Below are 13,655 nucleotides of genomic sequence, written 5' to 3'. Positions count from 1 at the left end.
TCAGCAAAACCAACCTACTCCTGGTAGTGCTCCAGCACAGAAGATCCCAGACCCTCCCAGCTCAAACTCTACAGCAGACACAATGCACCAGCTCTTTGCCACCAAATCATTCCTCACGAACAAGCAGCAAGTTTTCTTCAGAAGCTGAACAGCCTGATATACGGCCACGACCGGCCAAATGCTCACTACTCCGGGCGAAGGGCTGAATTACTATTAATGCCAGACTGGGAAGTCACTTTGCAATATGGATGGTCATTTATTTATTGTTTTATCATGACACATAAAATGCTATGGCTGCAATATCAAAATATGGTGTCACTTATAAAATACCAGTATTATTAATGCGGTGGTAAGATACTGTTAACATTTACAGAGAGGTGTATAATAATTCGACAGTCTTGCCTAATGGTTTGCTCCAGTGACAAAAGACCCGGGCAAGCAGATGATGCATGGAATACAGTCCCTATTTATTGTCATGGTTTTTCCTCCTTGATTACTGAATGGCCTACAATGATACCAATAATTGTTGCAAATCTAATCCTTTTGAATATGGTAGATAGGTCCTTTGCTTTAACAGTATGTGTCAGAATAAAAGAGAAGCATCTCAAAAAAAAAGAGATGGCATTTCCTTACAAAATGAGATGAAAAAATAAAACAATATAAATGGAATTTTCAAGTGTTTCTTTTTATATTTAAAGCTCTTATTTCAATATACTGTATTTAAACATTCTTAAATAATCGCTCTGTACCTTTGATTTTCTGTTTCATCTTTGGAAACAAATAGAGTAATCTCACTATAAATGTGTGCAAATAGAAAATATATAAATATATTTAAGGCCCATGTCATAAAAAGGTGGTCTCGGAATTGTCACTTTTACAATGATCAGCTGGGGTCCCTTTAATTTTGTCCTGCAAGTTATTTGAGCTCTGCTCTGTGAAGCCTTTGAAGTCCACATGCAAAGAAGAGCCAAGTACACACATACTGTCCCGTGTTTCATTTTGTAAACTGCTTGATGACACCTGTAAAACAGTCCCAAAGCGACTGAACAGAGGAGTTGATGTGATCCACTTCAACAAACTGAAGTTTGCTTGGTCGACTGCTGAGCTCCATGGGAATGTTGCTCCCACAGGCAATGGCTCCATCTCTGAAGTGCTGTGTCTAACTTCATGAAATCCCATGGACCTTTCCAGACTACTTCCTGGTGAGGGGAGTTTGTTTTCCTCATACAACACAGCACCCTGGGGAGAGGCAGCCACAGTCTGATCTGTAGTATGTTCTGCCTTTGTGTAGAAAAGTGACTCACTTCTTTGAGGAGATGATGGCAAAGGTGTGCTTTGGTTATAAGCCTTATAACAATCACTAGCATTTGAGCCAAGGCTTGGTGAGAAGCTGCCTGCAAAGGGTTGTGTCTGGCATATTGTTTCCTTTACATTCAACTTGGTCAGAAGCTGGGTGCGAATCTCTGGGGATAGTTTACTCAACTGGCGTCCAAGCTGAAGCTGGGTTGGGAACAGTGTTCCCTGGAGGGTTCTGTACAGAAATCTGCAAAAAAAGATTATGCACGTGAAAAGAACTGAAAGAAGGAAGTACCCAATATTTTATTAAGAGAAAATATCCAAGACAAAAGCACAACACAGAAAAATAAGACTTTTATGTGCCTTTCTTATGTTTGACACAAAAAGCTTGCAGATGAAAAGCTCTGAATGCTGTGCTTACGTTTTGATTAATAACAAGCAGTGTAATAAATCTGTGCCTTTAGTCAGCGATCCACCTTGTGATTACACACTGTCTTTTAATTTTTCCTGATGAGGAATCAAAGGCAATGGGGATCAGTCTGTGGAACAAGTAAATCCACAACATACTGTCAGAATTTCTGTACTCTGCATGTTATGGGAGGATGGGTTGAATCTGGAAGCATCATGGAAAACCGCACAGGATAGCAAATCTCTGCATGGCCAGGAGGTTTGACCAACAGTCTACAATTATGCCACTCCTGTGGTCTATGGCCAAGAGCTGTGGTCTATTCCTGTGGTCAGGAGCACAGAAGAGGTTAGACAACCTGACTTCGAATAATCAGCTGCTGAAAAAAATTGACTTGGCTGGTAAGGCAAAAAGAAACAGGGAGAGTGGAAAAAGAAATGTTTCTTGCCCTCCCAACCATATGCAAAAAGTGCTTTTGTATATGAGAAAAGATACAATACCTGGGCAGCAATGCAACAACTGGTGATATAATGCAAGTGAAATAGAACATAGGGTCTCCCATCAGCCTTTCCATAGTCCAGTAGGGATTGGATGGAGGATGGCATACTGGGCAGGAAGCATTGTAAGCCAGAGCCACAAAGAAAAACAAAAGGATACTGAAGATGCAAGATGACCAGTGAAGAAAAGTCTAGAACGAAAAAAAAAAACAAAGAACAAAAAACAAAAGAATAATGATTCTTCATACTATAAAAAATTTGCTGTGATTTTGAATTCAAACTTCTTAATTTCTGGAGCCAAATCCATGCACAGGAAAGAGTTTAGAGCCTTGTATTTTCAAAAATTCGTATTATAGATAAAACACTACAAAGATGTTTGCAGATCACAGTTTAAAACCTTTTTCATGTTTGCTTAAAATGCTTGCTAAAAATAGAATGTGCTGAGGGAAACGAAGCGACCGTCTTCTGTTTCTGAAGAATGGCACTAAGAAAAGAATTACGTGTATGCCACTGAGTTTCTATGTAGGCTGTGGGTACCTTACCCAAGTTTTGGTTTCAATAGCCAAATGTAGTATGATGGTGAAAAGAGCTATTGTGGTGATGGGAGTTCCCCAGGAGAAGATATCCACCTCTGAATCATAGTAAGTCTGTAAAGAAGGAGACAGAATTTAGCCCAAGCTGTGTTGCCAGTTCTCCTCAAAATGCTTGAAATGGAACGGCTTAAACCAAACACTTACGAAATAGGGGATGAAGAAGCAAACCAGACTTTGATACATAGCATCAATCATGTTCATCCAAAACATATGTGGTTGATATTCCTGTGGATAAAAAAAAAATTAAGAAAATCAGAGCCTAATGAAAAAGTTATTTGCTGGGATAGGTATTTTGAGGGAGATATTCCATGGGCACTTTTAGGTCTTGTGCCCTTCACAACTTTGCCAATCAGTTAGATACCCTTGGGGATGAAGTATGAAGAGTCTACCTGCAAGTCACACTATCCTGAGCGGAGACTCTTCTTTTTTTTTTTCCCTGGCAGAGGGTGTAATTTGAATCTGACACTCGGCAAACATTTATGAAGGTGCCCAACTTTATGCACTACATTTAGACTGCTGATTTCAGGAGGATCTCTCTGAGGTCTATGCACATGGATATATGGGTTTTACATCACGTGCATACAAGCACAGGGTATTTATTCACAAGACAGAAAACAGAAAGTTCACGCATACTTAGAAAAGAAGATCCACAACAGGGATCTTTAGCATTAATTCATGCAGCAACGTATGCTATGTTACAAATACGTATATAAAACATATATATACATATATCTGTGTGTGAGTGCACAAAATTGCTTGCTAAGAAACAATGCTAAACTAACATTTTGGTTTAAAGAAATATACAATTGCAGGGGTATGGATGGTCATCTAAAAGACCTAGATATAAGGAAAAATAGTTTGTAAGTGGCAAAATATTTATTTAATTTTGGGATACAGGCTACATCTCCAACCACTGGGTTCATCAGGGGTCCTTTCCTGTATGGGTAATATCATTGCAGCCTAAAAATGGGAATTGAAAGAAAAACGATGGTATTGTTTGGCCTACTAAAATAACATGTGGTTAAGCACTGGAACGGGTTGCTCAGAGGGACTGTGGAGACTCCACATGGACTCCATTGTTGGAGACATTCAAAACCGGCCTAGATAAAGACCTGAGCAACCTCATCTGGCTTTGAAGCTGTTTTGACCAGGGGTCTGGATCAGATGGCCTCCACAGTCATCTAAATTGTTCTATAATTCTACAGGCTTTGAATCAGTGATATCTTTTTGAAAGAGATCCTATCTGACATAGGATTTTTAGCAAGTTTTTAAAATGCCTTTTTAGGTAGCTATTCAGAGAATATGTTGACTAGATTTCAAACAAACTTAAAATGGTCCCTGGACTTGCCCATGAGAAATAACTGTACTGTGAACCTGGGAGACTTCTCTCCTCAATTTGCCAGCTGAAGACAGGCAGATGCAACTTCCCAACAAGCTTAAGCCATTACAAGATTTCTATCACCTTAAAAATGTGCAAGAAAGGAAGGTATTAATGTTACAGATCTTTAAAGTGCAATGCGCTGGAACAGAAGAAATGTAGAAAATGGAAAACAACAGCTGGGTGAAAAAGAGAGAATTTGGACTAAAGCACTAAAAATAAATTACACTAAAATTCTCCTTTCACATTTCCAGGACAGTGTCTAACAACCTCACTAGATCTGTGGGGTAGCAAATGCAGGTGTACAGTTAGAGGAAAAGGGCCCTAAAGGCCCAGGAGCAGGCTGTCCCCATGAGGCGCAAAATTAAAGGGCGGGGAAAATGGCTGGCCTGGATGAACAAAGAGCTCTTGATGGGACTTAAGGAAAAAAGGAAGGTTTACCACCTTTGGAAGAGGGGACAGGCAACTCAGGAGGAGTACAGAGATTGTGTTAGGTCATACAGAGAAAAAATCAGGAAGGCAAAAGCCCAGCTGGAACTCAACCTGGCAATTAATATAAGGGACAACAAAAGAAGTTTCTATAAATACATCAACAAAAAGAGAGTGACAGAGAATGTCCATCCCTTACTGGATGCAGGGGGAAACCTTGCAACCAAGGATGAGGAGAAGGCTGAGATACTTAATGCCTTCTTTACCTCTGTCTTTAATAGTCAGACCAGCTACCCCCAGGGTGTTCAGCTTCTTGGGCTGGAAGATAAGAATGGAGAACAGAACAACTCCCCTGTAATCCAGGAGGAAGTAGTTAATGATTTGCTTATGCACCTGGACACGCATAAGTCTATGGGGCCGGATGGCATTCACCCAAAGGTTCTCAGGGAGCTGGCAGGAGAGCTCACCAAGCCTCTCTCCATTATCTATCAACAATCCTGGTCAACAGGAGAGGTGCCAGATGACTGGAGGGTGGCCAATGTGACGCCCATCTACAAGAAGGGCCGGAAGGAGGATCCCGGAAACTACAGGCCTGTCAGCCTGACCTCGGTACCGGGAAAGATCATGGAGAGGATCATCCTGAGTGAGCTCTCAAGGCAAGTGCAGGGCAGCCAAGGGATCAGGGCCAGCCAGCATGGGTTTACGAAAGGGAGGTCCTGCCTGACCAACTTGATCTCCTTCTATGACCATGTGACCCGCTTTCTTGATGAGGGGAAGGCTGTGGATGTTGTCTACCTGGACTTTGGTAAGGCCTTCGACACCGTCCCTCACGGCATTCTCCTGGAGAAACTGGAGAATCATGGCATAGACAAGTGTACCCTCCGCTGGATAAAAAACTGGCTGGATGGCTGTGCCCAGAGAGTTGTAATTAATGGAGCAAAATCTGGTTGGCGGCTGGTCACCAGTGGTGTCCCTCAGGGCTCAGTTTTGGGGCCAGTCTTGTTCAATATCTTCATTGATGATCTAGACAAGGGGATTGAATGCACCCTCAGTAAGTTTGCGGATGACACCAAGCTAGGTGGGAGTGTTGATCTGCTTGAGGGTCGGAAGGCTTTACAGAGGGATCTGGACAGGTTGGATCAATGGGCCAAGGCCAATGGGATGAGGTTTAATAAGGCCAAGTGCCGGCTCCTGCATTTTGGTCACAACAACCCCAAGCAACGCTACAGGCTCAGGGAAGAGTGGCTGGAAAGCTGCCTGGCAGAAAAGGACCTGGGAGTGTTGGTGGACAGCCGGCTTAACATGAGCCAGCAGTGTGCCCAGGTGGCCAAGAAGGCCAATAGCATCCTGGCTTGTATCAGGAATAGCGTGGCCAGCAGGAGCAGGGAAGTCATCGTGCCTCTGTACTCGGCACTGGTGAGGCCTCACCTCGAGTACTGTGTTCAGTTTTGGGCCCCTCACTACAGGAAAGACATTGAAGTGCTGGAGCGTGTCCAGAGGAGAGCCACCAAGCTGGTGAGGGGTCTGGAGAACAAGTCCTATGAGGAGAGGCTGAGGGAACTGGGCATGTTTAGTTTGGAGAAGAGGAGGCTGAGGGGAGACCTCATTGCCCTCTACAACTACCTGAAAGGAAACTGTAGAGAGGCGGGGGTTGGCCTCTTCTCCCAAGGGAATAACGACAGGACCAGAGGAAATGGTATGAAGCTGCGGCAAGGGAGGTTTAGATTAGATATTAGGAAGAATTACTTTACTGAAAGAGTGGTCAAGCACTGGAACAGCCTGCCCAGGGAGGTGGTGGAGTCACCATCCCTGGAGGTATTTAAGAAACGTGTAGACATGGCTCTTCAGGGCATGCTCTAGTGCCCGGGATTGTTGGTTTGTGGTGGGGTGTTGTGTGTGAGGTTGTGGGTGTGGGGTTTAGTTGGTGGGTGCTTTTTTTTTTTGTTGTTTTTGTTTGTTTGTTTGTTTTTGTGTGTTGTGTTTGGTTTTTTTTTGTTTGTTTGGTTTTTTTTAATGTGGTTGGACTCGATGATCTCAAAGGTCCCTTCCAACCACTAAGATTCTGTGATTCTGTGAAAAACCTGCTCACTGTCTCCTCTCAGAGGGCACAATGTCAGATACTTTTAAGAAAGGCTTTTGCCCTGGAAGCAACGTCTCAATACGGATAGCATTAGCCAAGCAGAAAGATTTACCCACAGTACACTCTAGCTGTAATTACCAGAAGTGGTTTAGCTCCAATCCCTCCTGCAATTCCTTCTGTTTTCATTGTACAGTTCAAACAGATGGGGACAAGGTGTTTTCAACAGCTGAATCTGTCATCTGCTGGTGACTACCTCCCTCAAGAGTCTGAGTCTATTGACCTCTGTGCTTAACCCTAAGGCCATCTTTCTCTTTTTAACTGTTTGTAAAGGGCTGGGGCCTGAAGTTCTAAGTAAGTACTGTGAGGTTATTCTGTGAAAGTCCACACTAGTCTACAAGGTATAATCTGCTTTACTTTTGTGGTTATTTGTGAACTGGGACCATGCGGGAGGTTAGGCTGACATAAAGCATCCAGCCTTCTCTCCTGCTACATATTTCAAAATATAGCTGGGGGGTTTATTTGTTTGTTTGTTTGTTTGCTTTTTAAATGTACTTTTGGCATTTAGATACTTTGACCCAGGTGAGAAATACCACGAAATAATAATAGTGACTTCTCAGATGCTGATATCAGTCATCCACCCTGTGGGAGCAGGGTTTAGTTGAAACTAAAGATGTTTAGGAAAAAAATTACAAAAAGCAAGAAGTTTTTACCTCCATATTCTGGCCACTTTTATAAAGCTGAGGTGCAGCAATTAACACTTCAGCTGGCACGTCCTTATCCAGCACACCAGTAATCAGTTGTGGAAGAGAAGAGAAGAGTAAATTAAAGAAGATGAGATACCACTGATCAATCATCGATGAGCCAGAGAACCCGCAGTAGAACTGGTACCAGAAGAGAAGGGCCACAAACATCTGAAATTGAATGAGCAACGCTGTAAATATGACAAGATAAGCAGGATTGTCATCCCAATGTGTCCTGAAACAATTATGAATCCAGTTCTGCAAAGACTTATCTATGAACACTAAACACGAGCAATCTTTCTTGGGATACCTAGTCTTTAACTTGCTGTTCCTGATGCTGGGGCCACTTAGCTAAGCCGCAAACATTTGGCACACCTGCAAGTCTTTGTGCTGCTGGAACCTCAGATCTCAGGTGTCAGGGATGACTTCACACAAAATTAACTTTCAGTTCAAGTGAAACTCTGAGGTGCAATTGAACTAACCGTAAAAAGCTCTCCCAACCATCATTGACCTCTAGATGTATGAGTATTGATCTCATAGCACACTACTATCGTAAGAATAAGCATTTCCATAATAATGTCCTCTGCTGGCTTGAGATGTTTTGGGAGGCTCTGCTAGTCCACAATAGGTAAATGCAGAGCTTTTCTGCAAGACCAACATAAGACTAGCAGCAGCAAGGGAGGTGAAACTGTAAGGTCTAGCAAAATTTTCTTAACTATACTATCTATGTGCATTGAAATTCAGCAAATTAGCAGTGCTGTAAAGATTCCTCAGTCTCACTTACTCATTAGCTGTATAAAGAAATCAGCTGCAGCCATAGCTACAGTGGGATTGTTCATGTAGTTGGGTTGGAATCACCCAAAAAGGGACAAACCACACAACTTGTCTCTTCTACAATCTCTGCAGCATGAATGATCCAGAGGTTTTTAGGGCTCAGGAGAGGTGTTGATCTCACCTGGTGAGGGGGTATTTGAGGTCTAGAAAAAGACGGGGAGCTTCCCAGGGAAGGAAATAAAATTCCAGGCCTGGTCCTCCTAAAACTGAAATTTTTATTACTCTTTGTGAAGTGATTAACACTAAACAGAAGGCAACTAGAAAAACTTTGGCAATTGTCCCTCAAGGGTTTTCCCCATTTTAGCCATGAAGAGAAATGACATGACCTCTCCTCTCACTTCCTCTTCTCTCTGTATTCTGCTCTTAAAAGCTTTCAGCCAGCTGGAATATGTTAACCCTTCATCATTTTCAGATATACAGAGGTAAATACAGATCTATTCTACCTGTATACCCACATGTGGTTGAAATTTAAACATAGGAGAAAAAAAAAATGCTATGGTCTGCTTAGTCAGTGAAAACTGCTATAAGAAGAGCAAGCCTATCTTGTGAAGGGGAATTGCCACAGAATCAGAGGGTCAGTCCTTTTGTAGGAAAATGTATATATATTTTTACATATATAGGTATATTGTATATATATGTTCAGGCAATGTTTGCATACTACATTGAAAATGGCCTGTGTATCAGCAGCAACATACATCTCACTGTTTGTGAGTCCATCCTATAAACTAACCTATTAAAATTTAATTTTTTTTTCTTTTTTCTTTTCCTTTTTTTTTTTTTTAAGGATCACTTTTATAAATGTTTCTGTAAATACATTTTAGGAAAAATATCTTCCTCTGGCCAAAACAAGACTGAGTTACCAGAGCTTACCCTCTTCAGTATAGTTGGCTGGGAGATGGCAATTTCATTTCAAAATTGAACAGATTTTGGAATTTATTCCCTTTTCACACCCAAAACCCAAAAAAACTTCCTGAGTCTTTTCTCAAAATGGAATTGCAATAAATATGTGAATTTAGATGCTTTTCTCTCGCTCATTTGAAATAAACAAAATCCAGCTAACCCTGGACCGAAGAAATATTCCTCTCTAGAGCCTTGCTAAAATTAACCTGTCTTGGGAACAGTTTGGCTCTTACAAAAATGGGTAGTTTGATGGAAATACAGTCAGCTGAAAGTTTTCCTATCACCTCTAGTATGGGCCTCAGAAGTACTGTCAAAGAAAGCTGTACAAATAAATGACATTTCAGTAACTAAGCTTAAATCAGATTTTTTCCCCCTGAAATTTTATTTTGGATTAAACAAGCATCTAATTTAATTTCTACTATAAGGTTCCTTCTTGCTTCTGTGCATTATCTCCCTGAAAAAGTCAAAACAAATTTATATGAAAATTTAAACAGTTACCTCTCCCCCCCACCCCATGAGACTGTTTTATGAATGTGACCCCAGACAGAATTTCTCAGTGAATGAAGTATATGCCAAAAAATGTCCAGAGATGTCTTGCAGAGATAAAGGACAAGAAGCAGTGCATACTTGTGCAGGTAGAATTTTTTTACATTAAATCCCTTTTCATCAAGCTCAGATATTTCCAGTCATGCTATATTTTACTTTATAATTTACTTGAATTTTTATTATATCCACCAAGCCAAACATCTTCTTGGATAAGTCATCTGAGTTTCCAAATGGCTTTTCCAGTGATTTGGAGTTTCAACTTTGAGTTAGACAGGTTCTAGCAGAGAATGGAAAATTTTCTAATACGAGTAAATGGGGAAAAAAACACTTGAGGAAACAGAAAACTTGCAGAACATTTGCAGTGTAGCTATCTTGACTCTCTGTGGAGAATCATCCAGAATAATCTCCTTGCAAAAGGATCAGGTGCTCACATCTTTCATTTTTGAATACTCTTTCCTTAAGGGCAGGCGCTGTGCCAGACATATTCCTGTCTGTATGCTGGATACCCCACTGCAGTTTTAGAGTTGGTAGCAACAAGTATTGCTCAGAAAGCTCTCAAGGCTGCCAAAGCAAAGCCAACACAAAGAGATTTCTTGAGTTATATTCTAGCCCGGAGGCAGCAGCTTCTGAAAATATCTGACTAAAAACGGCATGAGAAATAATACTCGTAATCAAGGGGAGTTGTACCAAAGGAAATGGAAGATTTTACAAGAGCTGAACAAAAATATAGATGTATAAACAACATATCTGTCTGCTGATTGCTGGAATGTCTTATGTGTATTACTTTTTTTTTTTCTTTTTTTTTTTTTAATGTAAGATGGCTCTGCACACGCTTCAGATTTGATACTGTCAAGCCAAAATGTATCTTGGAAACATACAGCACTGGGGGTGGGAGTACAGACATTCAGCATCATTCAAGATCAAGCCTTAAAACTCAGGCATTTGAACACCAGCATGTATTTCGCTGTTGCGCTTCAACAGGTGGCTCAGTGCAGCATTATTTAAATCTGCTTGCTATTTCAGACTCAAGCAGCAGTTCAGACTGTCCAAGTCCCTTCTTTCTTTTGTCTCTAGAAGTGTGCTTGCATTCAGTTTCTGATCAGACCACAGAAGGTATTTTAAAATGCTTGTGTTAAACCAAAGATGCTTTATTAATTCTTTAGCTCTCTTGGGTGTTCAAAATTTTGAGCAAATGATGGTCTTCTCCTGATAAAATACATACCTTCAGATTGAGATCAGATAGGGATTAGTCAGGCCAAGAGGAATTTGCATTAAAAAGTTGCCACCGATTAAAAAAATTGATGATTAGATTGAATTTGGAAAGCAACTTTTGCAAAATCGAGAGCTACTTTTTTTCTGATATTGAGGATAATATCCAGTCTCCTGCTCACAGTTCACACATTGCCCTCTAGAGCAAACAGAGGTCTGAGAGCTCTGGCTCTCCTCTTTTTCCTGCTTCTTCATATCCCTTGCTCCCAGGGTGATTTGTAGGTGTTGCAAGTGAGCGTATCCGTGTGCCTGCCAGTGACTCCCACACAGCTGATGGAATTCTTGGTTGTTTTGTTACGCAGTTTTCAATCAATCATCTTTGTACTTCAAGATCAGTGCAAAGGGCGTTTGTTAGGGCCAAGGAGTCGAGCTGCTACTGGCCCAGTGCCCAGTACTGGACTAACTCCCGTTTCATACACCAGGGAGGAAACCCAGACACATACACTGTTCTTTACCACAGTGTGCTTCCTTTCTAACAAACTCTTTTGGTTAGTTGGGAGTACGATAAATCAAGAAAAAACCTTCCCAATCTCTTCCTCTGAGACAAAGAGAGGACTCAAACTATCTCAAGTCACTAGGGAGTACAGTGATTCATAAGCAACAATGAGATAGGGTCAGGAAGAGAAAACACACTCAACTGCTACTTTGGACCAACGTTGGATGGCTTTGGCATTAAAGACTCCTGTGTCTAGCCATCTAAATTCTGCAAAACTGCTCTATAAAGAAACTTTTCTTAAACAGTGCTTGTTATTTCTGTTACCTAATTTGCACATTCACTAGCACACTGTAGCTGTTATGGAGTGGGTCCTGTATTTCTGCGAATGGCAGCCAGCTGTCTTTCAACTCTGCAAATTTCTTTGCAGCTTATTTATAAACCATTTGAAGGCTGACCTAATGCTCACTTAGCACAAAATAAGCCCTAGAAACATGTGGTGGTACAAAGCTGCCAAGTCAAACACTTACCGCATTTTTGTAGAAGAAATACAGCACCATGTTGGCAAGTCGGGAATAACACCAGTGGCCATGAACAAGCAAGAGCTTCTCCAAATACCGGAACCTTGGGATTGCAAAGTCGCTTGCCATCACCGCCTTCAATGAAAGAAAAATTAGAATAATTATTGTAAAGCATCACTTTCAACACCAACAGTGAATCTAGTCATCTTCTCAACTCACACAGTCAATGGAAATTGTACTGATGAAGAATGAAACCCATTGCAGTGCATCTGAAATGCAGTTATTTCTGCATTGATTTGGAATACCCGTGAGCAAAACCCAGCAGCTTGGCAGAACATGCAAGGCGACCCGGTCCTCGCCCAAAGGAGACTACAGTCTATATTCCAGATGGTGACAAGCAGCAGCAAAAAGCGAGAGGTGGAAGAATGGCTGGCAATCGCAGTCACATAAGCATGAAGGCTCAGGGCCCGAGTGTGAACGTCCTGGTGGCTGTAACATCTTTCTCTGTAAAAACTACAGGGTACTTACAGGGCAAAATGAACTTCCAGAGAATAAAATAAGAAAAGCACAATTAACTGGTTGCATCATAATTACTGGACTTTAAAAGACAAAATAATAAAAATATTAGTTTTAATTACATTTGCAATCTCAACTTATAAAGTTTACTTGGCTGCCCTGAGACATCAGTATTTTGAGGGATTTTTAAAATTGCATGTTTTCTAAAACTGTTTATGAAAAGATCACACTAGATGAGACTCCTCTGGGACTGTGCAGACTGCCAAATCACATTGACAAAATGAATCACCCAGTTTCTCGCTACTTCTGACTAAAATTCAGGGTACTGTACATCTAGATGAGACCTTCTTGTAAATGATGGTGTTATCACAGCTGTCTCACGATTTTCTTTATCCCTAGAATCACACTAAGATTTCATTTAATATTATTTTATATTTCATTTTTTATTTTGGTAACATCTTTCTTCTCACACTTCAGCAAAAACATGAGGAAAGGTGAAAACCCCCAAAGGAGCAATGTCTTCCTCACACTCTGCAGGGTATATTTTGGCTGTATTTTTCAATGAGATACATGTTTCCTTTTAATCTTCCCTTTCTTGGTAAATCACCAAAAAGGCTGTTTTCCCAAGTAAGTGCTTGTAGAAGCTATTAAAATAAACTCTAAAAGCATATGCAGGAGAGGGTGTAATAATGCATTGTAATTTAAGCAGTAGTTGTATATATAAACTGGGACATTTTTTAATATGTTGACACATCCTGGGATTTCTCAGGTACTGAGATACACTTGTTATAAGCTCCCTGCGCAGAACTGTCTGATTTGTCTTGCAGACGTAAAGCTATCTTGCAGTTCGAGGAGAACAGAGCTGTGCTATGTCTGCTTCCTTGTCCTCCACTCCATCTCTGCCTATTTCAATGTTAAAACGAAACTGTTAGCTTCTCTTCATTTGTGCTTCTAACATAGTACTTCACAACATACTGCGAGAAGTGTCGGCGTTTTTTTCTTTTTTATTCCATTTTGATTACAGTGACGAACACAGTGAGGAAGATAGTGTTAACCAATAACATTTGCATGTTTATTTCATCTCAAGATACCCCCTTGGTTTTCACATTTTTTTATTTTTTCTTCCAGCTTTTTCACAGGAAAGTGATTCATGCTCCACATGCTTCCACAGAATGTGGAAAGAAAATAAATCAGAGAGTATTGCCGTTTTAGACATT

The 13,655-nt window shown here is 40.9% G+C and overlaps 1 protein-coding gene across 1 annotated transcript in view; it reads right to left on the bottom strand.

Annotated features, from left to right (window-relative positions):
• Nucleotides 1-239: 239 nt before the first annotated feature.
• ATP10A (ATPase phospholipid transporting 10A (putative)) overlaps nucleotides 240-13,655 on the bottom strand; it is a 120,458-nt gene continuing 107,042 nt past the window's right edge. Inside the window, exons 16-21 of the mRNA XM_074151349.1 lie at nucleotides 11,932-12,057; nucleotides 7,390-7,590; nucleotides 2,937-3,017; nucleotides 2,742-2,846; nucleotides 2,203-2,390; nucleotides 240-1,543 (exon numbers count right to left, since the gene is read on the bottom strand). Coding sequence (XP_074007450.1) covers nucleotides 844-1,543; nucleotides 2,203-2,390; nucleotides 2,742-2,846; nucleotides 2,937-3,017; nucleotides 7,390-7,590; nucleotides 11,932-12,057 — 1,401 coding nt within the window. The 3' untranslated portion in view covers nucleotides 240-843. The remainder of the gene's footprint in view (nucleotides 1,544-2,202; nucleotides 2,391-2,741; nucleotides 2,847-2,936; nucleotides 3,018-7,389; nucleotides 7,591-11,931; nucleotides 12,058-13,655) is intronic.

The sequence above is a fragment of the Numenius arquata genome, chromosome 1, assembly GCF_964106895.1.
Source record: "Numenius arquata chromosome 1, bNumArq3.hap1.1, whole genome shotgun sequence".
In the NCBI taxonomy this organism is placed as follows: domain Eukaryota; kingdom Metazoa; phylum Chordata; class Aves; order Charadriiformes; family Scolopacidae; genus Numenius; species Numenius arquata.
The sequence above is the reverse complement of the archived record's forward strand: the minus strand, read 5'-3'. Positions and strand labels throughout refer to the sequence as shown.